The sequence below is a fragment of the Bos grunniens genome, chromosome 7 (genome assembly GCF_055505025.1).
Source record: "Bos grunniens cultivar Pamir isolate PY7600 chromosome 7, Bosgru_T2T1.0, whole genome shotgun sequence".
Classification (NCBI taxonomy): domain Eukaryota; kingdom Metazoa; phylum Chordata; class Mammalia; order Artiodactyla; family Bovidae; genus Bos; species Bos grunniens.
In genome coordinates this window covers 96,356,950-96,377,472 of record NC_141171.1, presented here as the reverse complement: position 1 = coordinate 96,377,472, position 20,523 = coordinate 96,356,950, and the positions used below count along the sequence as shown (strand labels likewise).

The 20,523-nt window shown below is 38.1% G+C and overlaps 1 protein-coding gene across 2 annotated transcripts in view; it reads right to left on the bottom strand.

Annotated features, from left to right (window-relative positions):
- Window positions 1-9,944: 9,944 nt before the first annotated feature.
- ERAP2 (endoplasmic reticulum aminopeptidase 2) overlaps window positions 9,945-20,523 on the bottom strand; it is a 51,570-nt gene continuing 40,991 nt past the window's right edge. For both annotated transcript variants that reach the window (XM_086413244.1, XM_086413243.1), the window contains exons 14-19: window positions 19,566-19,722; window positions 18,898-19,082; window positions 15,581-15,742; window positions 14,937-15,077; window positions 12,725-12,806; window positions 9,945-12,030 (exon numbers count right to left, since the gene is read on the bottom strand). In XM_086413244.1, the coding sequence (XP_086269370.1) occupies window positions 11,887-12,030; window positions 12,725-12,806; window positions 14,937-15,077; window positions 15,581-15,742; window positions 18,898-19,082; window positions 19,566-19,722 (871 nt within the window). In that variant the 3' untranslated portion in view covers window positions 9,945-11,886. The remainder of the gene's footprint in view (window positions 12,031-12,724; window positions 12,807-14,936; window positions 15,078-15,580; window positions 15,743-18,897; window positions 19,083-19,565; window positions 19,723-20,523) is intronic.

The window sequence follows — 20,523 nt, the reverse complement described above, 5'->3', positions numbered from 1 at the left end:
AATCAAACTAGTTTGAAGAATAAGGACATTTACCATCTCATATAACAATTGAAGAAATAAGGCAACCTCCAGTCAGAGCTCCCCAACCTCATCAAAAACCCAATTTCTCACTCTGTACTCTCTGAGCAGTTTTCTGAGAGACTGAGGGCCATTTAGTCAACAAGGTGGCTTTGGCAGGGGAAGAAGAAAGAACTTTTCTCTTGATGTCTCTATCTTAAGAACAAAGAAACTTTTCTAAGAAATACCCTACTAGAATTCTTCCTGGGTTTACCAAACCTTTATTATGTACATTTCTAAGCCAGTCTCTGGAAATGAAAATAAAGTTCCTGTGAGTGGTGTCTAAACAAAGCAAGGTCTAGGATCACTTCCCTTATTTCATATGGGGGATGAAGGGGGCACTCAGACAAACTCATTTTTCTTATTCAGAAAGGAAAAAGAGATTAAGTGAACCAAAATGTTAGGTAGGCAACCTAAATGTCTACCCAATGTTATGAATATTGATAAATTTTAATAACTTTTGGTATTTAATCCTGTATCTTTTTAATGTGATATAGCTCAATAATAGCATCCCCACGCTACCCGCTCCCCCGCCACTTCAAAACTACAAGCATACACACAAACACAAATACCAGGACTTCAGTGCTCCTGAGTGTCTTTATACCAAAGGAATCTAAATCATAATGTACGTAGGGTAACTGAGAAGTTCAGAAGGAGACGTGATTTGCCCATAATCACATAGCCATCGAGCTGCTCGATCAGAAAAGGAGTATCACTCTGTCTTTTCAAATCCAGTTCCAAGCTCCTTTCTCAATATTGTTCACCATTGTACCTATACTACTTGGCAAGATTCTTCTGACGTTTGAGTCAAGTTCCCTAATCTATTTGTATTATATTTGATTGATTGCATATTCATCAAAACTAGCCACCTTATCTTTATAATCAGATAGAAATAATTGAATAACATTTCAGAATAAAATAGCTTGTTTCTAACAAGCAAGAAATAATAAGCTGTAATCTAAGAAAATATTTAAAGGGTGTTTTATTTTTAAAGAGATTAATTCACATAGTTATGTTGTTAAGACAAGAGCTACAAAAAAGGGAGAAAAATACAAAACAGAAATTAATATCTGTGGTATACGATAACTTCTAACAGAAAAGAGAAATTTTAATTTTATAATGTCACCTTATTTTACTAAGAGTCTTTATAACATTTCCCTTTGTTAAGCTTAAATCTAAAAAGCATAAGGTCTGCTTAGGTAACTAAGAGCCAAATATTTTGATTTTTTTCAAAACCCTAAGATACTTGTATAAGAAATGTAAAGATAGAGCCCAATTCAAAGGAATTTTTCATATGATTGATCAATATAACTAGGATCTCAAACCTAGAAATGTTATATTATTAAGTCTTGTATTTTGACATGAAAAGTGAAAAAGAAAGTAAAAGTGAAGTTGCTCAGTCATGTCTGACTCTTTGCGACCTCATGGACTGTACCTGCCAGGCTCCTCCATCCATGGGATTTTCCAGGCAAGATTACTGGAGTGGGTTGCCATTTTCTTCTCCAGGGGATATTCCCAACCCAGGGATCGAACCTGGGTCTCCTGCTTTGCAGGCAAACACTTTACCATCTGAGCCACAAGGGGGCTGACATGAAAGTAACTACCAAAATGGAAAAATAAATCTTAGGCATTTGTATTAGCTTTCTAAGGCTGCTGTGAGGAAAAAAAAAAAAAAAAAAAAAAAAAAAAATATATATATATATATATATATATATATCTCATAATCCAAGTGACTGGAATAACAGAAAGTTGTTGTCTCATAGTTCTGGAAGTTGGAAGCCCAACATTAAGGTGTCTGTCGGGCCATGTTCCCTCTGAAGACACCAAGAAAAGATATGTTCCAGGGCGCTTTTCTAGTTTCTGGTAGTTCCTTGACTTATGACAGTAAAGCTCCAGGCTTCACAAGGCATTCTCCCTGTTTCCTGTCTGTGTCCATATCACCCTCTTTAATAAGGGCACATATCAGATAGAAGCAAGGGTCCATCCAACTCCAACAGGACCTTATCTTTAACTAATTAATTCCCTGGGCTTCCCTGGTGGCTCTGACGGTAAAAGCATCTGCCCACAATGCAGGAGACCCAGGTTGGATCGCTGGGTCAGGAAAATCCCCTGGAGAAGGAAATGGCAACCCACTCCAGTACTCTTGCTTGGAAAATTCCATGGATGGAGGAGCCTTGTAGGCTACAGTCCATGGGGTCACAAAGAGTCAGACACAACTAAGCGACTTCACTTTCTTTCTTTTCTAATTACATTTCTGACCCTATTTCCAATAAAATCACATTCTGAGGTATTGGGGGTTATGATTCAGCATATGAATTTTTGGAGGACACAGTTCAACTCATCGTAACAGCATCTTTCTAATGGAAATAAGACAAGGGTGAAGATGAATTTGTCTTCCAAGGACAGTACCCAAAGAAGTGAAAAGACACCCAAATAATGGAAGGCAATTTTTTCAAAGCATATACTTCACAAGGGACTTGCATCTAGAATATATAAACAGCTCTTACAACTAAGCAATAAAGGACAAATAATTTAACTAAAAATGGGCAAAATATCTGAATATACACTTCTCCAAAGAAGAAACACATATGGCCAATAAACACATGAAAAAGTTCAGTATTATCATCCATGAAAGAAATGCAAATACAAACCATAATAAGGTACCCCTTCATGCTATGGCTAGACATAGGCATAGGATGGCTAGAATCAAGAAGCCAGATAAAAGTAAATGTTGACAAAGATGTAGAGAAATTGGAAGCTCATACACTGTTGGTGGAAATAATGTGTTGAAAATAATAATGTGCTGAAAAATAGTCTGGTAGTTTCTCCAAAGATTAAACATGGAGTTGCTGTATGATCCAGCAATTTCACTCCTGGTTATGTACCCAGAAGAACTGAAAATTTATGCTCATACAAAAACTGGTAAGTGAATGATCATAGGAAAGTGAAGTTTTCTCAGTTGTGTCTGACTCTTTGCGACCCCATGGACTGTAGTCCATGAAATTCTCCAGGCCAGAATATTGGAGTGGGTAGCCTTTCCCTGCTCCACGGGATCTTCTCTATCCACGAATTGAACCTGGGTCTCCTCACTGCAGGTGGATTCTTTACCAACTGAGCTACCAGGGAAGCCCATGGTTATAGGAGCATTATTCAAAATAGCCAAAAAGTGTGAACAACCCAAATGTCCATCAAAGAAGCCAAATACAGAACATCATATGCTGTATTATTTGATTTTTTGTTTTTAAATGTCCAGACTAGGCAAGTTTATAGAGAGAAAAAAAAAATAGATTAGTTATTGCCTAAGAGTGAAGAGAGGAAGGAAGTGACTTCTAATGGGTACAGATTCCTCCTGGGGGTGATGAAAATGCTCTTAAAATTGACCATGTTGAGAATGCACAGTTCTGTAAATAAACTAAAGACCACTGCCTCTGACTGGGGCAAGTTGCTTAACCTCCCAGGGTTTCATTTTCTCCTTGCAAACTAAGGACAACTACCTTCCTCTTAAGGTTACTGTGAGGATAAGATGAATAACACACTGAAAATGCTTTCAGGCAAAGACTGGCACAAAATAAGCACCAAAGAGGTATTTGCTGTTATTATTAAATGTGAATTGTGAAACTTTAATTCCATGTACATTGCGTGAAAAGATAAAAGAGTAGACTCACAAGGTATACTACAAGAGCAAACCAATTTTTCTAACACTGACATATTTTAACCTAATGATTTAAAATAACGGTGTCCTGAGAAAACCAGGTTTTTGGTGTCGAGTTGATACGTAAGCACAGCAAAGATGGTAGGCCCTACTCCAGCTGTGAAAACCAAGCACAGGCCCTACAAATCAGAGGATATAAAAAAATCTTTTTAGAGATGATCTCCTGCGGGAATTTTTGAACGGCTTACTCTTTCTAGGGAGATGTTTACACTTCTGAAGATACTGATTTTCGTTTTCCTTTATTTCTTACAGCTGTGCTGAAACAGACGTGCGCCTCTGGTTCATTCCTGTAGAATATGTCCTTCAGGTTTTTGTTTGTTTTTGACCAGGGGAAGGTCCTGCAATATTTATGCAGGAAATGACACTTGGCCGCAGTTCTTGGCTGACTCTAGGCTGACTCAGATGCCTTCTTCCTCCTGCTGGCTGACGGTTGCCTGCACAGCCTGTTATTCAGCCAGCATTGTTTGTGGGATGCCCATGGTGTGCAGAGACCAAAGAGAACTGAAAACAAAACGGGAGCTAAGGTTTTGCTTTTAAGGCTTTACAACCAGGCCCAGCACACGGGATTCATTCACAATGCATAATACATGATGCGCAATTATACAATCATATACCGGCAGGAGCCTCTGAGGCAAAATTGCCAAGTGGGCTTGTCTCTGAGTTCTCCGAGGTCTCATTTTCTATTTTCCTTCCTCACTTCTAGGTGCTGCTTCACATAGTCAATACAGCCCTCTGTACACAGTATCCATAAATAAGTAACAGATCCTGCCCTCTCAAGCTTCCTACCCAAACAGTCCTTTCTGGGGGTACTGTTTTCATTCCAAAATCCACTCCCCCAATCCTCTTCCAGCTTGAGGGTCTTCTTTCCTTACAGACCCTTTGCCAGTTAGCTATAAAGAAATAAGTATTAATTAAAAAAAATGAAATCAAGGGACTTCCTTGGTGGTCAGTGGTTAAGACTTTACCTTCCAATGTACGGGTTGTGGGTTTGACCCCTAGTCAGGAAGCTAAGATCACACATAACTCCCAGTTAAAAAATCAAGACATAGAACAGAAGCAATATTGTAACAAATTCAATAAAGACTTTACAACGACCCATATAAAAAAATCTTTTAAGAAGTCACACTAAAGCATGATTAATGAATTACAATTTAATATTTCAACTTTCATTAACTGAAAGGGATGAATCTGTAATTGTGGAATTATAGAAGAAGAGGCCACTAGATAAGGAGAGATGTATTTTTGGGGAAAAAAAAATCCATGAGTTTCCCTTTTTAGGCAGCACTTAGATAGATTTGGCTTTGCAAGGTCAGTAGTGAAGGTGTTATTTCTTTCTAGGTCCTCAGTGAGGTGGTGGAGCCAACACCACCTCCCTTGGACTTAAAATCCAAATACTTTGGCATCCCAGAGAAATAGTCAACTGAAAGTAGGTGAATAACATGCTTTTCCTACCTGGTAATGGCATTTCTAGAATATAGAGCATTATTTTTAAGACTGTGCTTTGATCAGTAGTATCAAAACTATTTTCTAGAAGAAGAACTGACTCATTTGAAAAGACCCTGATGCTGTAAAAGATTGAAGGTGGGAGGAGAAGGGAATGACAGAGGATGAGATGGGTGGATTGTATCTCTGACTCAACAGACATGAGTTCGAGTAAACTCTGGGAGTTGGTGATGGACAGGGAGGCCTGGCATGTTGCAGTCCATGGGGTCGCAAAGAGTCAGACACAACTGAGCAACTGAACTGAACTGAGAACAAGAATAAACAAATACAAACCTTTAATTGCTTCCCTGGTGGCTCAGATGGTAAAAAAATCCAGCTGCAATACAGGAGACCCAGGTTCAATCCCTGGGTTGGGAAGATCCCCTGGAGAAGGAAATGGCAACCCACTCCAGTATTCTTGTTTAGAGAATCCCTTGGACAAAGGAGCTTGGTGGGCTACAGTCCATGGGTCTCAAAGAGTCCAACACGACTGAGGGACTTTCACTTTCACTTTTATTCATTGCTGCTTAAATGACCTAATTCAGTCCCTGAGCATGACTTGAATTAACTCACTCAGAACATAGGGTCTGACTCCAATGGGTTCGAACTGTCTGGATCACATAGATTGTGCATACTTATTTCAGACCAGAGCTTTTCTTTAATCCTTATCAGCTGACATATCTCTACTTGTTTACCCTTTCCCAGCTAAAAAAATTCTGCTTATTCTTCTAAGATTTCTGCTTTTACTCTTTGACTCTACATCTGGAGATATGAATAGGAAGAAAATAAAATTTCATATCTGCAGCCTTATACCATGGAGACAACTATTTCTCTTTCAGAAAAAGTTCCCCCACCCCCTTTCTCCACCTCTTTCTATATTAAGTTTTTAGAGTGTTCTATTTATCCTTATTCCAACTCCAACTCAAAATAATAGAAATGAGTTAGGGTTTCCTAACTCACTGGTTTACTAGAAAGCAGTTTTTAAAAGAGAATACTGTGCTTGGAAGGAAAGTTATGACCAATCTAGATAGCATATTCAAAAGCAGAAACGTTACTTTGCCAACAAAGGTCCATCTAGTCAAGGCTATGGTTTTTCCAGTAGTCATGTATGGATGTGAGAGTTGGACTGTGAAAAAAGCTGAGAGCTGAAGAACTGATGCTTTTGAACTGTGGTGTTGGAGATGACTCTTGAAAGTCCCATGGACTGCAAGGAGATCCAACCAGTCCTTTCTAAAGGAGATCAGTCCTGGGTGTTCTTTGGAAGGAATGATGCTAAAGCTGAGACTCTAGTACTTTGGCCACCTCATGCGAAGAGTTGACTCATTGGAAAAGACTCTGATGCTGGGAGGGATTGGGGGCAGGAGGAGAAGGGGACGACAGAGGATGAGATGGCTGGATGGCATCACCTACTCGATGGACATGAGTCTGGGTGAACTCCGGGAGTTGGTGTTGGACAGGGAGGCCTTGCATGCTGCGATTCATGGGGTCGCAAAGAGTTGGACACGACTGAGCAACTGAACTGAACTGTGCTAAAGGGGCTCTCCAGTGGGTGCTAATGGCTAAGAATATGCCTGCCAATGCAGGAGACCCGGGTTGGATCCCATCTGGGTCAGGAAGATCCCTTGGAGGAGGAAATGGCATCCCACGCCATTATTATTGCTTGGAGAATTCCATGGATGGAGGAGCCTGGTGGGCTACAGTCCATGGGGTCTCAAAGGGCACATGTCTGAGCGTCTGAGCACATAGCAGATTGCACGGTTCTAAAACTGAGAAATAATGTCCTTCGTATCTTTTAAGTCTTTTCATAGGCAATTTGCTTTGCCTACTTTAAAATGAGGTTTGTGATTACAATTGAGGACTGTTTGGATGACTAGAGGGGCAAGCCAGGTGGTATTAACATGGGAACTCCTTACAGAGGCATCAACCCAAGATATTGTATTGAAAACAAAAAATATGGTATAATTCAAAAGAGGAAGATATGAACTTTGAAGTGTGGGAAGTCATGTGTGTAAATACCTAAAGATGAGAATTAATGAGTCATGTACTGAGAATAGAAAACTGGTTATCCGAACTTATCTGGGAGTATGGTAGAAGAAAAGGACTTTAGGGGGAAGGAAAACAAATTAGCCAAAGATCTTGAAATTACAGTTTCGAAGTAAAGTTTGCAGAAGTGATTGAGACAGAAATGTTTTCCTATCTTGTTAAGTCTGCATTTCTCAGACTTTCTAACCATTTATCTTTAATGAATATTGGAAAATTTTCCTGATTTAAATCCTGAACAAACAGTCTGTTTATACTGCTAACTTAAGTTTGATACACGATTAGGCACCCCACAACATTATTTCTGAGAAATCGATATTACACAATCAATACCACAAACCAATTTCCACTCTAAGGAGCCTCTCATGTAAGTGTAAGGCATTTGCATATTGGAAAAAAGTTATAATGATTTCTGGGAATATGCTAGACTAGGTACCCTGACTAACCTTCTTGCTAAAAATAACTAAAACTGTAAAATGAAATATATTTTTTCAAACTATTTGAGTGCATTGGTCACCTGAAAAGTAGTGGAGAATAGTCGTCTATAAAAAGCTAAGTGCAAGCAGGAAAGCTGGGTTAGCAGAAGGCTGAAGCCAATGTTAACCTTGAGGGCTAAAATTTTAGTTTTCAAGGCTTGAGAGTAGAGGGGATTGAGGTTGAAGCTAGAGCCAGCCAGGCTTATGTTCAGTTCAGTTCAGTTCAGCTCAGTCACTCAGTCGTGTCCGACTCTTTGCGACCCCATGAACTGCAGCACGCCAGGCTTCCCTGTCCATCACCAACTCCCGGAGTTCACTCAGACTCATGTCCATCAAGTCAGTGATGCCATCCAGCCATCTCATCCTCTGTCGTCCCCATCTCCTCCTGCCCCCAATCCCTCCCAGCATCAGAGTCTTTTCCATATGAGTCAACTCTTAGCATGAGGTGGCCAAAGTACTGGAGTCTCAGCTTTAGCATCATTCCTTCCAAAGAACACCCAGGACTGATCTCCTTTGGAATGGACTGGTTGGATCTCCTTGCAGTCCAAGGAACTCTCAAGAGTCTTCTCCAACACCACAGCTCAAAATAATCAATTCTTTGGTGCTCAGCTTTCTTCACAGTCCAGCTCTCACATCCATACATGATTACTGGAAAAACCATAGCCTTGACTAGACGGACCTTTGTTGGCAAAGTAGTGTCTCTGTTTTTGAATATGCTATCTAGGTTGGTCATAACTTTTCTTCCAAGGAGTAGGCTTATGTTAGGGAACATAATAGAAAACAAAATTCAGGTGTAGGCTGTTTACAAACGACTCATATGAAACTAAAGCATACAGAAAAATTCAAACAGGGTTCAAGAAGATGCTCAAAGCAAACACAAACCAAAAGAAACCAGTGGCATAGTTATGTAAGTAGCTGGGGAAACTGTCCCTTACTGTGGAAAGTATTATTAGACACAAAAAAATTACCATTGAATACTGACAAGTAAGACCATAAGGGTAAGAAGAAAGTGAATTAAGACCCCCTTTCAGGAAAATAATTTGGTATTACCTATTAAAATATTAGATTATGTAAAATATACATATACTTCAAATCCAGCAAACCCACTTCTTTCATAATCCCTTTCACTCTTTTTTCTTTAGGACTTGGAGACATGACTGATAAGATTAAGGTTTTAGCAAGCAGACAACAGATGGTTGATTGGAAGTCTGTAAATGTGATTACATGTAGAATGAAAAATAGTGACATTGTCAAATGGAAATAAGGTCACAATGAATTCCGATAAAGGGGTATTTTGTTGCAGAGTACAAATGTGGCCACTATAAACAATCTTGTATTTCATAGACATTAATGTTTAAGAAGAAAACTAGGTCCTGTGACTATATAGAGGCTCTCCTTATTTCTTGAAATGGAATAACCCCTTTCCCTGCCAAAAAAATTTTCAAAACACAAAACAAACCTAAGAACTTCCCTCAGAAAATTAGGATCTCTCCAGGAAGTTCCTTGCCAGGCTTGCTTTTCTGCAACTTCAAATAGACCCCAGTGACATAGCAAAGAGTTAAATGCAGAAGTAGGTACATGAAGTAGGTAAAGAAATTCATATCACGGTAGTGAGTTGGACTCTGAGGGCTGAAAGACCTATTCTGTCCGACACAGACACTAAAGGGAACAAGCCATTGCTCTGGGCTCCCCTGATATGGGAGGTTTTCACTCTGAGTAGGCTTTGGAAACCACAAAATTTTCCCTGTGCCTCTGTGGGGAGTCAGGGAAGCATGGTGAAGTTGGGTCTGGTCGGTCACACCATCATTATTCGTGATATTGTATATAACCTTTTCATGACTTGTTTGTTCATTCAAGGTGAAAGTGAAAGCGAAGTTGTTCAGTCATCCAACTCTTTGTGACCCCATGGACTGTAGCCTACCAGGCTCCTCCATCCATGAGATTTTCCAGGCAAGAGTACGGGTGTGGGTTGCCATTTCCTTCTCCAGGAGATCTTCCCGACCTAGGGTGTGAACCCAGGTCTTGCACGTTGTAGGCAGACGCTTTACCCTCTGAGCCACCAGGAAAGTCCTCATTCAAGGTAAAGGAAACTAGAACTAACGTTAGCCAAGCTTTAGTTTGTTTTAGGGGTCTGGCATCCACCATAAAGGTTTTGAAATACCACACTAATAAATATGTTTCTTTTTTTTAAAAAAATTCTTTATTCATTAAAACATCATTGGCATAGCACTTCTCATGTTCAATCTCATCAAATAATAAAATTTCCATTTTCTGTACTCAATTCTTAAGAATCAGAGAGATTAACTAAAAGGAAGAGAATTAAAAACTTGGAAACTTACGGCAGGTAAGTTATTACATAAGAGAAAGAACTTTTCTTACTAACAGCAAGATTAATGGCACAATTCAACCAAAACTCATATACATTTTACTGCTTAATTTACATATTATTTTGGTGGGAAAATATAGTATTCTTTATTCTTTCAGTTTCTTTATGCAAAAATACACTTCTACAGGGACATCACTTAGATGTTATGCAAACCTTGTAGAGCCATGAACAGGCCAACTCTAGAGTCCAAGATGCTTGAAAGACTTCAAGAAATTATTTAAAAACAAACAACAAAATATGTGCTGGATCATGCCCATGTCCATCCAAAATGTATCCTGTCTCTGACTGTGGCAGTAGAGAAAGGTCTACAGACCTTTATGATATGAAATAATTTAAAAGGGATTGGATAACATCCTGCCACCCTACTCCCACCCAAATAATCCCAGCCTTCTTTGATAACCAAGATAAGCCAGTAATCTGTGTATTGATTCAAATCTTATAAGAACTTATTATACTTTATACTCACTTATACGTGGATCATGAATTTGATAAATTTACTACCTTTATTTAGAGTGACGTTTTATTTCTTAATACCTTAGTCAAACCATTAAGTCAAACAATTTCAAAGATGGAGATTCCCTTAAAATATGAAGAAATGCCAAAACTGGTTTACAAAATATAGTGATACCTTTAAATATTTACATCAAACTAAGCCAAAATATATACAAAATATATTTAAGCCAAAATAGATCCAATAGTATGATCTAACTCTGCAATTTTCAAAAGATTTATTACAAATGCAATAGGGCATGGGTTAAAGTGGGGTGATATCATCTTTCTCTCCTGTACCACTGTGACTCCAGATTTAACTTCATTTAGAGATGACCTCAGAAGTCTGCTTTCAAGGCTCTTCATGAATGTTAGGCTCAAGCCAAAAGGCCCTCCTCGCTTCTTTGATAAACCCTGACGTCTAGTTTGAAATAACCTGAGATTTGGCAATAAGTATGTTTTCCTGGCACCCCACTCAAGTACTCTTGCCTAGAAAATCCCATGGACGGAGAAGCCTGGTAGGCTGCAGTCCACAGGGTCGCTAGAGTTGGACACAACTGAGCGACTTCACTTTCACTTTTCACTTTTATACCTTAGAGAAGGAAATGGCAACCCACTCCAGTGTTCTTGCCTGGAGAATCCCAGAGATGGCGGAGCCTGGTGGGCTGCCATCTATGGAGTCACACAGAGTCGGACACGACTGAAATGACTTAGCAGCAGTAGCAGCAGCATGTTTTCCTGATCCATATGCTTCATACTTTGATTGAGATTTTACATGAATGATAAAAAATAAATAAACTATTCAGGCTGAGCTGAGAAAGCAGAAGGGTGAGGAGATGGAAAGATGTGAAAGAAAGATTTTTTTTTTTTTTTTTTTGCAGACTGGTTATGTTTCCTTGGAAGTAACCTGGTTGGGAAAACTCCAGGATACTATGCAAGGCTTAAAAAGCATCAAAGAAGCAAAATAGTAGTTGCCTAACGTGGGGCAGTGTAGACAGTCTGTGTTGCGGCAGCTACTTCTATATATATCTCCACATATCTCCATTATTCAGGAGGTTTACTTTAAAATAGGCTACTGGGGCTCCACCCCAGCATCATATGTCTGTCAGCTAGAAGTGATAGCTGAGCACAGGCAGCTGTGTAGACTGACTTCTTGAGGCTCTTTACAGATTAAACTATCTGGAACACTGGCTCTGCACACTTCCCACAAACACAGCATCTGATGTGCTGTTTCTATTGACCATTTAAATACTAGTCAGTAGCCATTTCCTCAGGGTGGGAAGGTTCTTCTCCAGCCACTTTATATTTTTGGATATGGTTTCCAGAATAATTTGAAATATATCTAGGTGTGATCCTTGGGTCTTAAGAGATTCAAAGAACAGTTCCACCTGAAAAAAAAAAAAAAAAAGCCAGAAAAGAATTACTGATATGGTTCATAAAACACTTTATCTTTCAAAGGGTTTCAAAACAGCTTGCAGATTATACAAACACAGGTGCAAGCATTTCTCTGACGACTTCTAAAAAAGTTATTTTCTTCATCTCTTTTGGGGGCATAATTATTTCACTTTATCTTCAAACAATAGGTAAAGTAAGACAGGAATGACAAATCTTACAAGTAAGCACACTGTAGGTAAAAAAAGGTAAGAGATAGAGTCAAGTTCATAAAGTAAGCAGTGATCTGGGATTTAAGTTCTGAATTTGCTTTAAAAGTAAATAAATTTATTGTGGAAAGGCAATGTAAAACACAAGAATGCTTTTTAAAAAGAGGTTAGTAGAACTACCATAAAGAGCAATATTGTTAAAAAGACCTTCAAGCACTCTTTCAAACTTCAATATAATCACTCAAGTGATGATACAATGCAAACTAAATACAAAAGGACTCGTTCCTCAAGTGTAATTTTCATTTTGAACGCTATGAACATTAATTCTGTCTCTTCCATTTGCTTTCTAGGTGACACTGGACACACAGCTTATTTTCTTTTAATAAAACAACAACTTAAAACCAGATTGCATCTAAATTTACTTTCAATTCTATAACTTGAACATTTATTTTTAAATTGTTGGCAATAGAGAGTCACAAACCTCCTGCAACTCATCCTTGGAAGAAAAATGAGATGTTGTACCAGAGATGATCATTCTTATGGGGAATGAGCCCAACTCAAATCTGAAAATAAAAGGAATTTCATAGATGTAAGTAATAGGAACAATGACCTTATGTTTATAACATGTTATATATATTTAAACTATGTAACATTGGTAACTATATGATAAGCCTGTACGTTACAATGGATACTATCAATTACCACAAGAATAGCTCATATGCATCTGGGAAAATCTGAAAGCTATGAAATTTATCAAATTTGACCATAAGATTAAAATTAGATAAAGCTTTTATAGGAAACATGATGAATGTTTATGTTTAAATTTAAGTTCATATTTAAAGCAGCACCCTACAAGTTTTGATTATGCATTCCATCAACAAAATTTTTTGACCAAGAGTTTCCCAATGTGCATATTTTTATTTATGAATTATATGTATACACTAACTTAAAGGTAAAAAGGAAAACATAAGATAAGAATAAGATAAGAGCATGAGATAAGAAATGATACAGGTAGTAATATTTTCTTCTTGCGCTCTAAGGCATTGTCTTGCAAACTTCCCCAACTCATTTTGGATATCACTGTGTTTAAACATCGTATTTATTGGGGCATTGTTGGTGGAACTCTTTTTCAAAGCCACAGATGGCATTCTTTACCCCTTCTATGTCTATTCTCTACGTCTTACATAGAGAATCTGGCCACAGGTCTAAGGGGTTCATGCTGTAAAGCAGAGCACAGATACATCTCAGACATGCTGCCAAGTCTGGGCTCTGTACACACTCGGAGAGGAGAATAATTTCCAGTTACAAAATAAATCTACAGCATTGCAGAGAAATATGATCATCCAGGAGGGAACAGAGAGTCACGTAAACAACAAAACCAATGGTTCCAGTAGGGTGTTTAAGGAAAGTGATTTTTGTTTTGTTTTAAAAAAACAGTTTCTAACTAATCTGGTCTCATGTGGATGTTAACCCCTTTAAGGTCTGGAAGGGGTAGAAATGTGCTTTTTGCTCACAAAAAGCTATCAGTGAGAACTCTCAGTCCTTTATGACTAAGAAATGAGAGGGATGAGGGACTGAGGATGACTGGCATCAGACATGCTAAATGACACAAAAATAAGCAAATTGCACAGCTCTTTCATTTAGGGTACTTTCCATAGAGTTAATAAGTGATATTTTGGATTTGGATGAGGAATGGTTGAGCACCTTCGCAGGGGGTCTATTGTGAGAGAAAGCCATGCCATCCTGTACATTCCGAGGAAATCTAATCATTGTTGCTTTTGTTCTGGGACTATCTTAAGGCCAGGAGCATATTGCAGTGAGCTATAGTTCTCCCAAAAGTTGAAACCCCAGAGAAGACTCATAACCTATCCAGTTTTGGAGGGGAGCTTCCCAGGTACTTCTGATTAATTTCTTCTACTGCCTCCAAGCTCTCCACTGTATCACCTCTCCAAGGGAACTGGAGGTAGGGATTAGTTCTCTTCAAAATTTCTGAAGTTTTTTTTCCCCCAGAACAAAACTATATTAACAAAGTAAATGAAATAGTTTGCTGTACCATATATGACTTCATTGCATTCTTCTGAGCTAGGGAGAGAGCCAGAAGGGAAAAGGGGATGGGGTTGATGACCGGATTTAACTCAGCTCTTACTTGTTCCCAGCAATTCTTCATGGCCTGAGATGAGTAACAGAAATCTGTTTCCCATCCCCTTCTTTTCATTCCTCTCCCTTATACCTGGACAGCAGGCTAGTGAGTTTTAAAATCAATACACTTCATCAAACCATTTGAGTAAAAATAGTATCATTCATATGCTTTAGGGAACATCTGATTACACTTGGTTTTAGGCAACTGAAGTATCTGGGTGGAAGAATACACATTGTGAAAGTCACTCGGTTGTGCCCGACTCTTAGTGACGCCGTGGACTATACAGCCCATGGAATTCTCCAGGCCAGAACACTGGACTGGGTAGCCTTTCCCTTCTCCAGGGCATCTTCCCAACTCAGGGATTGAGCCCAGGTCTCCCGCATTGCAGGTGGATTTTTTACCAGCTGAGCCACCAGGGAAGCCCAAGAATACTGGAGTGGGTAGCCTATCCCTTCTCCAGCGTATCTTCCCGACCCAGGAATTGAGCCTGGGTCTCTGCATTGCAGGCGGATTCTTGACCAACTGAGCTATTAGGATATAAACAAATACCAACTTTTTAAGGAGATGGGTCCAGTTTTCTTTTACAAAGTTCCAGGCTAGTTGCTGCCCCTTGGGATTTCTGGCAGTCGTAAAAAGAAGAGTTGCCAAGTCCTGTGTCTTGATAACCTTTCCTTCCATTCCTAGTTCAATTAACCTGAAGGAACAAAGATCACTTAATTTTTCACGGCATGTGATCTGTAATGGAAATTAACTCAGGCTATCAGTATATTAAAAGCATCAGAGAGAAAGAGGCACAATGAAAGTGTAATATACCCAAAACAGTAATAAACTCTCTACTGGCTAACATTTTTTAATATTCCAGTTAAACGTTTACATTTCTCTAGAAGTAATTTTATCCACTTATTATTTCAGTAAACTTCAATTAGCATCTTATACACAAAAATGTATTTTTCAATAATAATAATTTACCTCCAAGGTTGACACTAAAACATAGCTATTTGCTTAGTATCAATCACATGATTAAGGAACATCTGTTTTCACTATGTGCATTTTGTCAATACACGGTTTTTGGAAAAAATTCAAAATGGTTCAAATCCTGAGTTAGTTATTATTATATGCCTTTGAAATTGATGGCTGAATTTTAGTAACTTTCCTGAATATGTGTAAGTTCATTTTTAACAACTTAAATTCACTTACTTCATTAACTTTTCCTGATGTTTGCTGGTTGACAATGCATACAGAATTTTGTTTTTTTCAGCCCCTGACAATGACAGTTCATATTGCTCCAAAAGGTAATTCCATCCTGCTGTTGTTTGAGCCCCCACGGAATACACGATCGTTAAAACATCTGTTGGGATACTGTAATATTAAGCACAAAAGTGAAAAAAAGTTCTACGAAAGAAAAAATTAGTTTTTCTTATTATGATTTTAAATTCTAAAACAGAATCACCTTTGAGTTATTTCCTGTTGTTGTTCAGTCACTAAGCTGTGTCTGACTCTTTGCGACCCCATGGACTGCAGCACACCAGGCTTCCCTGTCCTTCTCAATCTCCCTGAGTTTGCTCAAACTCATGTCCATTGATTCAGAGATGCCATACAACCATCTCGTCCTCTGTTGTCCCCTTCTCCTCCGCCCTCCGTCTTTCCCAGCATCAGGGTCTTTTCTAGTGAGTCAGCTTTTTGCATCAGGTGGACAAAGTATTGGAGCTTCAGCTTCAGTATCAGTCCTTCCAATGAATATCCAGGGTTGATTTCCTTTAGAATTGACTGGTTTGATCTTCTTGATGTCCAGGGGACTCTTAAGTGTTCTCCAACACCACAATTCAAAAGCATCAATTCTTTGTTGTCCATCCTTCTTTATGGAAAATTTTATGTACTGTTACTTTGCAAACTATTTGTGTTTTTTCCTACTGATAATAAAATGTTTAAAGAATAATAATCATAAAAATTTAAACTACATGGAGAATCTTCATGAGAAGATGAAATCAATAAAAATGTGATTTCTGAAATATAAATGCACTGGTTTATATAGAATTCTGTCAATAAATTGCATGTATTGGTACTATATGATTTTTTTAAAAATTATTACTTGTTGCTTTAATGTCGCATTAGGAATATTTTCTAGTAGGCCTGTTTGAGAGCTATCTGACTCTCTAGGTGTAAAAAATTGTAATTTAGCACAGTTGTTTAGAGTTCAGTCATTTATATTATAATTCTGTAAAATGATAACATGCAATATTATTATTTTCTGTCCCCCTAAAGAAGGCACCATGGTTTTCAAGTTTTATTGTCCTAAAGGATACTAACTAGTCTTTATTTTAATTTAGTTATGATTTTTAATTCCAAATATAATTGATCAGTAATAGCCAATATCCATATTGATGGCTTGGAAAAGTACAGTACAGAGAAGCAGGGATGGGACAGGAAATTTGCATTTATCATACAGGGTCCATAACATTGTACTAGTCTCTATACAACTTACTTAACTGCCAAAGTTACCCAGTGAGATGTAAAAGTTACCTTAATTTTTAAAAGTGGAAATAAAGTTCAGAAAGTTTAAGTAACTTGCACTGAGGTGACATATTAGCCTTTTTTGAGATGGGATTTAGACATATGATTCTAAAACTGTACTATTTCCACTGTACTATATGTACATAAATATCCCAAGAGCCTTTGAATCATAAAACAAAAAGCAACCAAATTATAATCCACATTATTTTTATTTTAGTGTATTTTACTAAAGGAAATCAGTCCTGGGTGTTCATTGGAAGGACTGATGTTGAAGCTGAAATTCCAATATTTTGGCCACCTGATGTGAAGAGCTGACTCATTTGAAAAGACCCTGATGCTGGGAAAGATTGAAGGCAGAAGGAGACAGGGACGACAGAGGATGAGATGGTTGGATGGCATCACCGACTCAATGGACATGAGTTTGGGTAAACTCCAGGAGTTAGTGATGGACAGGGAGGCCTGGCGTGCTGTGGTTCATGGGGTTGTAAAGAGTCGGACATGACTGAGCAATTGAACTGAATTGAACTGTACAAATTTACAAAAATTGGTAACAAATGAATCGTGAGTCCCTTGAAGGTAGGACACCTAGCTGTTTCTCTCACCAGCTTATTCTTAGCACTAACTGCGGCGCCTAGCACAAAATCAGCAGGCAAAGCATTATATTCTGAATTCATGAATAAAGGAAGTAATCTCTCTAAAGGATTAATACTGATGGTCTTAAACTTTAAAAAAATAAACCTACAATATTTGATTATGTAGTCTTGATTACAAGCTTAAATGAGATTTTCCTAGAATGTTTTCATAGTATAGCATCCTATACTATAGGATGTTGAACCATCATATCTACTGGACTTGAGTGACTTCAGGTAAGATCATTCTTCTTGTAAGTAGCATAAAGACAGAATATAATCTGACGTGCTATAGGGCAGCAGAATGTTTATATTTTAGCCTCATTCATACAGTTTATTTAAACATGAACAAAAAGAAGAAAAAAATACAGCTAAAAGATTTTTTTTTCTGAAACTGATTTTAGGCCTAAATCCTAAAGACTGAAAAAGTCCAAAAAGAAGAAAGCAAATTACTTTTTTAAAAAATAAGAAGTCAAGAAAAGATTTCAAAAAGCTCATGGAGATTTAGTTACATGGAGACAAATTGTGATAGCATTTCATAACAATTTGGGAGAGGAAAAATTGACACTATTGCTTTACCTGCTACTAAAGCTGTGCATTTTTTTTTCTATTCTAAAAAATGAATTTTCCTTATTTCACATACAGATTTGATTTCTCAAAACATCCAGCTTGAAATTCAGAGTTTTAATAGCAACAATATAAAATCATGTGTTGGACAGAAATTAAGGCTTACATTGAAAAGATTGTGGGGCCTTTTAATACTATGGGTTGCGGCTGCTAGACTGAACTGCAACAGAATCGATTTGATCACTGGGCATTTACCTGATTACAACAACCACTGGAATCAACTTTGCCACCTTACACATCCTTTAGATGGCCCAAATCATCAGTTTCCTATCAAAGCTGAAACTTGAGGCTAAGACGGTGGTATGTGGTGCGTGTGGTATGGTATTGGTTAATGAGGAAGTAAATACATTGAACAAAGCTCCCTCCCCACCACCTCGTTTTTTGTTGCATCAATTGATCATTGGCGTTTTGATTGCATGCACATTTCACATTGCTTTTTATCTTTAAAAGGCATTACTCTTGGCAGCCGGGCACCACTCTAGTCTACCCCACTTTCACCTGCTGGCTGTCTTTCTGAAACCATGCTAATGTTTATTAGCTTTTCCCTGCAGGGAACTAAACCTCACTTCCCACAAAAATCTATTGAGCACTTACTATGTGGGAGCATGAGACAAGGGTACGTAATTCCCAGCATGGTTTTTTTTTTTTTTTCCTATCCTCACTAAAAGGTTTTAGATTTAATGTCTCGCATGATCAAAGACTTTTACATCAAAGTGAAAGGAACAAAGAACAGAAGTCCAGATTTACTTTAATTTTCCACTGGATTCCATCCACTGAGAGAAGAGTTCAGTTGCCTTCTGGATGCAAGGAGCATGGTTCAGGTAACAGGCCAGCTTCAAGACAGTGGAGCGAAGCATTCTGTCCCAGACAGAGCCCTCATCAAGCCAGCTTTGCGTGTCAATCACTGGCTTAAAATACTGGAGAAGGTAATGCTGCAGAAAGCATAGGATGGTTTACAGAGAGGCTAAATTTAGTTCTTAACACAGCCCTCACTCACCCATCTAATGGGTTCAACTCTAAACAGTCTGCATGAACATTTCCCAAAGCATGGAACTACTAATTGCTACATTTTGCTTCTTTTTCTGGTGTGTGGTCTCCACCCACCACAGTTCCTTTCTCCATTAGAAGTACAATTTTATTTCTTATCTGAGAGGGGACTATCAATTGATGTAAGATAAAATCCCCTTAGGAGGGATGCTTTGCTTATGACCTTGGTACCCAGCTCTTAGGGTGATGGTGACAAAGACCAGGGGATAACCAACCATTAGATACTTAAGTGGTGACTGTGCTCCCAGGCGATTTCCTTAGATTCGCCAAGCTTTAACCCCAAGAGTTCACACAAAATAGAACAAGTCTCACTGATCATCCAGCTGCCGTGTCTTTTACTTAATGAACCTTCTGAAAGGAATACAAACCTTGAGATTTTCAGTGACATCTGAAATGTTCCTTCTTTCCACCATGCGGTAAAACAATTCTAGGTATTCCAGACCTTTGAGAAGCGCGGGAATGCTTGTTTCATGTTGGAGGTAGCAAGTCAGGTCAAGGGCTTTGTCTAGGGTCAGCCTTCCTGCGCTGAGGTATGAAACAGATGTCGGAGGTTTGTGCATATCTTACAGCTCTCAATATTTTAAGTAGTAAGGCAAATATGAGACAGAGACCAGTAACAGAAGCAGCTCATTATAATTCAAACCATTTGGTTTAAATCCTAGCTCTCCCACTGATGTGGGCAAATTAACCTCTGAGCTTCACCTGCTTCCTCTATATAATGGGAATAATGTTAGTATCTACTTTAAATCTCTGTTGTGAGGACTAAATGATTTAATATAGGTAAAGTGCTTAGAATAATTGCCTAAACATAAATAAGAGTTTTCTAAATGAAATAAACAGCTAATATTAATATCTAGTAACAAATAATATCAAACTTTTCATGTATTTGTCATTCTCTAATTGCTTAATTTGTGGTTTTGAATTGTTCCTCCACGTGTATTTGGAAATTTTGAGGACAGGTGCCATATCTTTTTTTTTTTTTTTGTCGTCCCTTCCTAGAACCTAACAGAGAAGCCACAGTTATTCTGAGTAGGACAAAACAAGGATTTTCTTTGTTTTTAAAGAATCTATTTAGATTCTAAAGTGATATGTCTTCTTTATATTTTCCTTTAATGCAAACAAACAACAAAACTATTATTCTGAGTACTAAAACTTCAGTGTGTCTTTTATAGAGAAAGTAAGTTATTATATTGTCAGCTTCATAACGTGGTTGCTCACTCATGTTTCTGAGAAGACCTGTGTCCCTGCAGCGTCTATAACCTATTCTTGCCAGCATCCAACTCCCATATTAAGCATAATAGTTTGATATGGAAACAGATTCCAGAA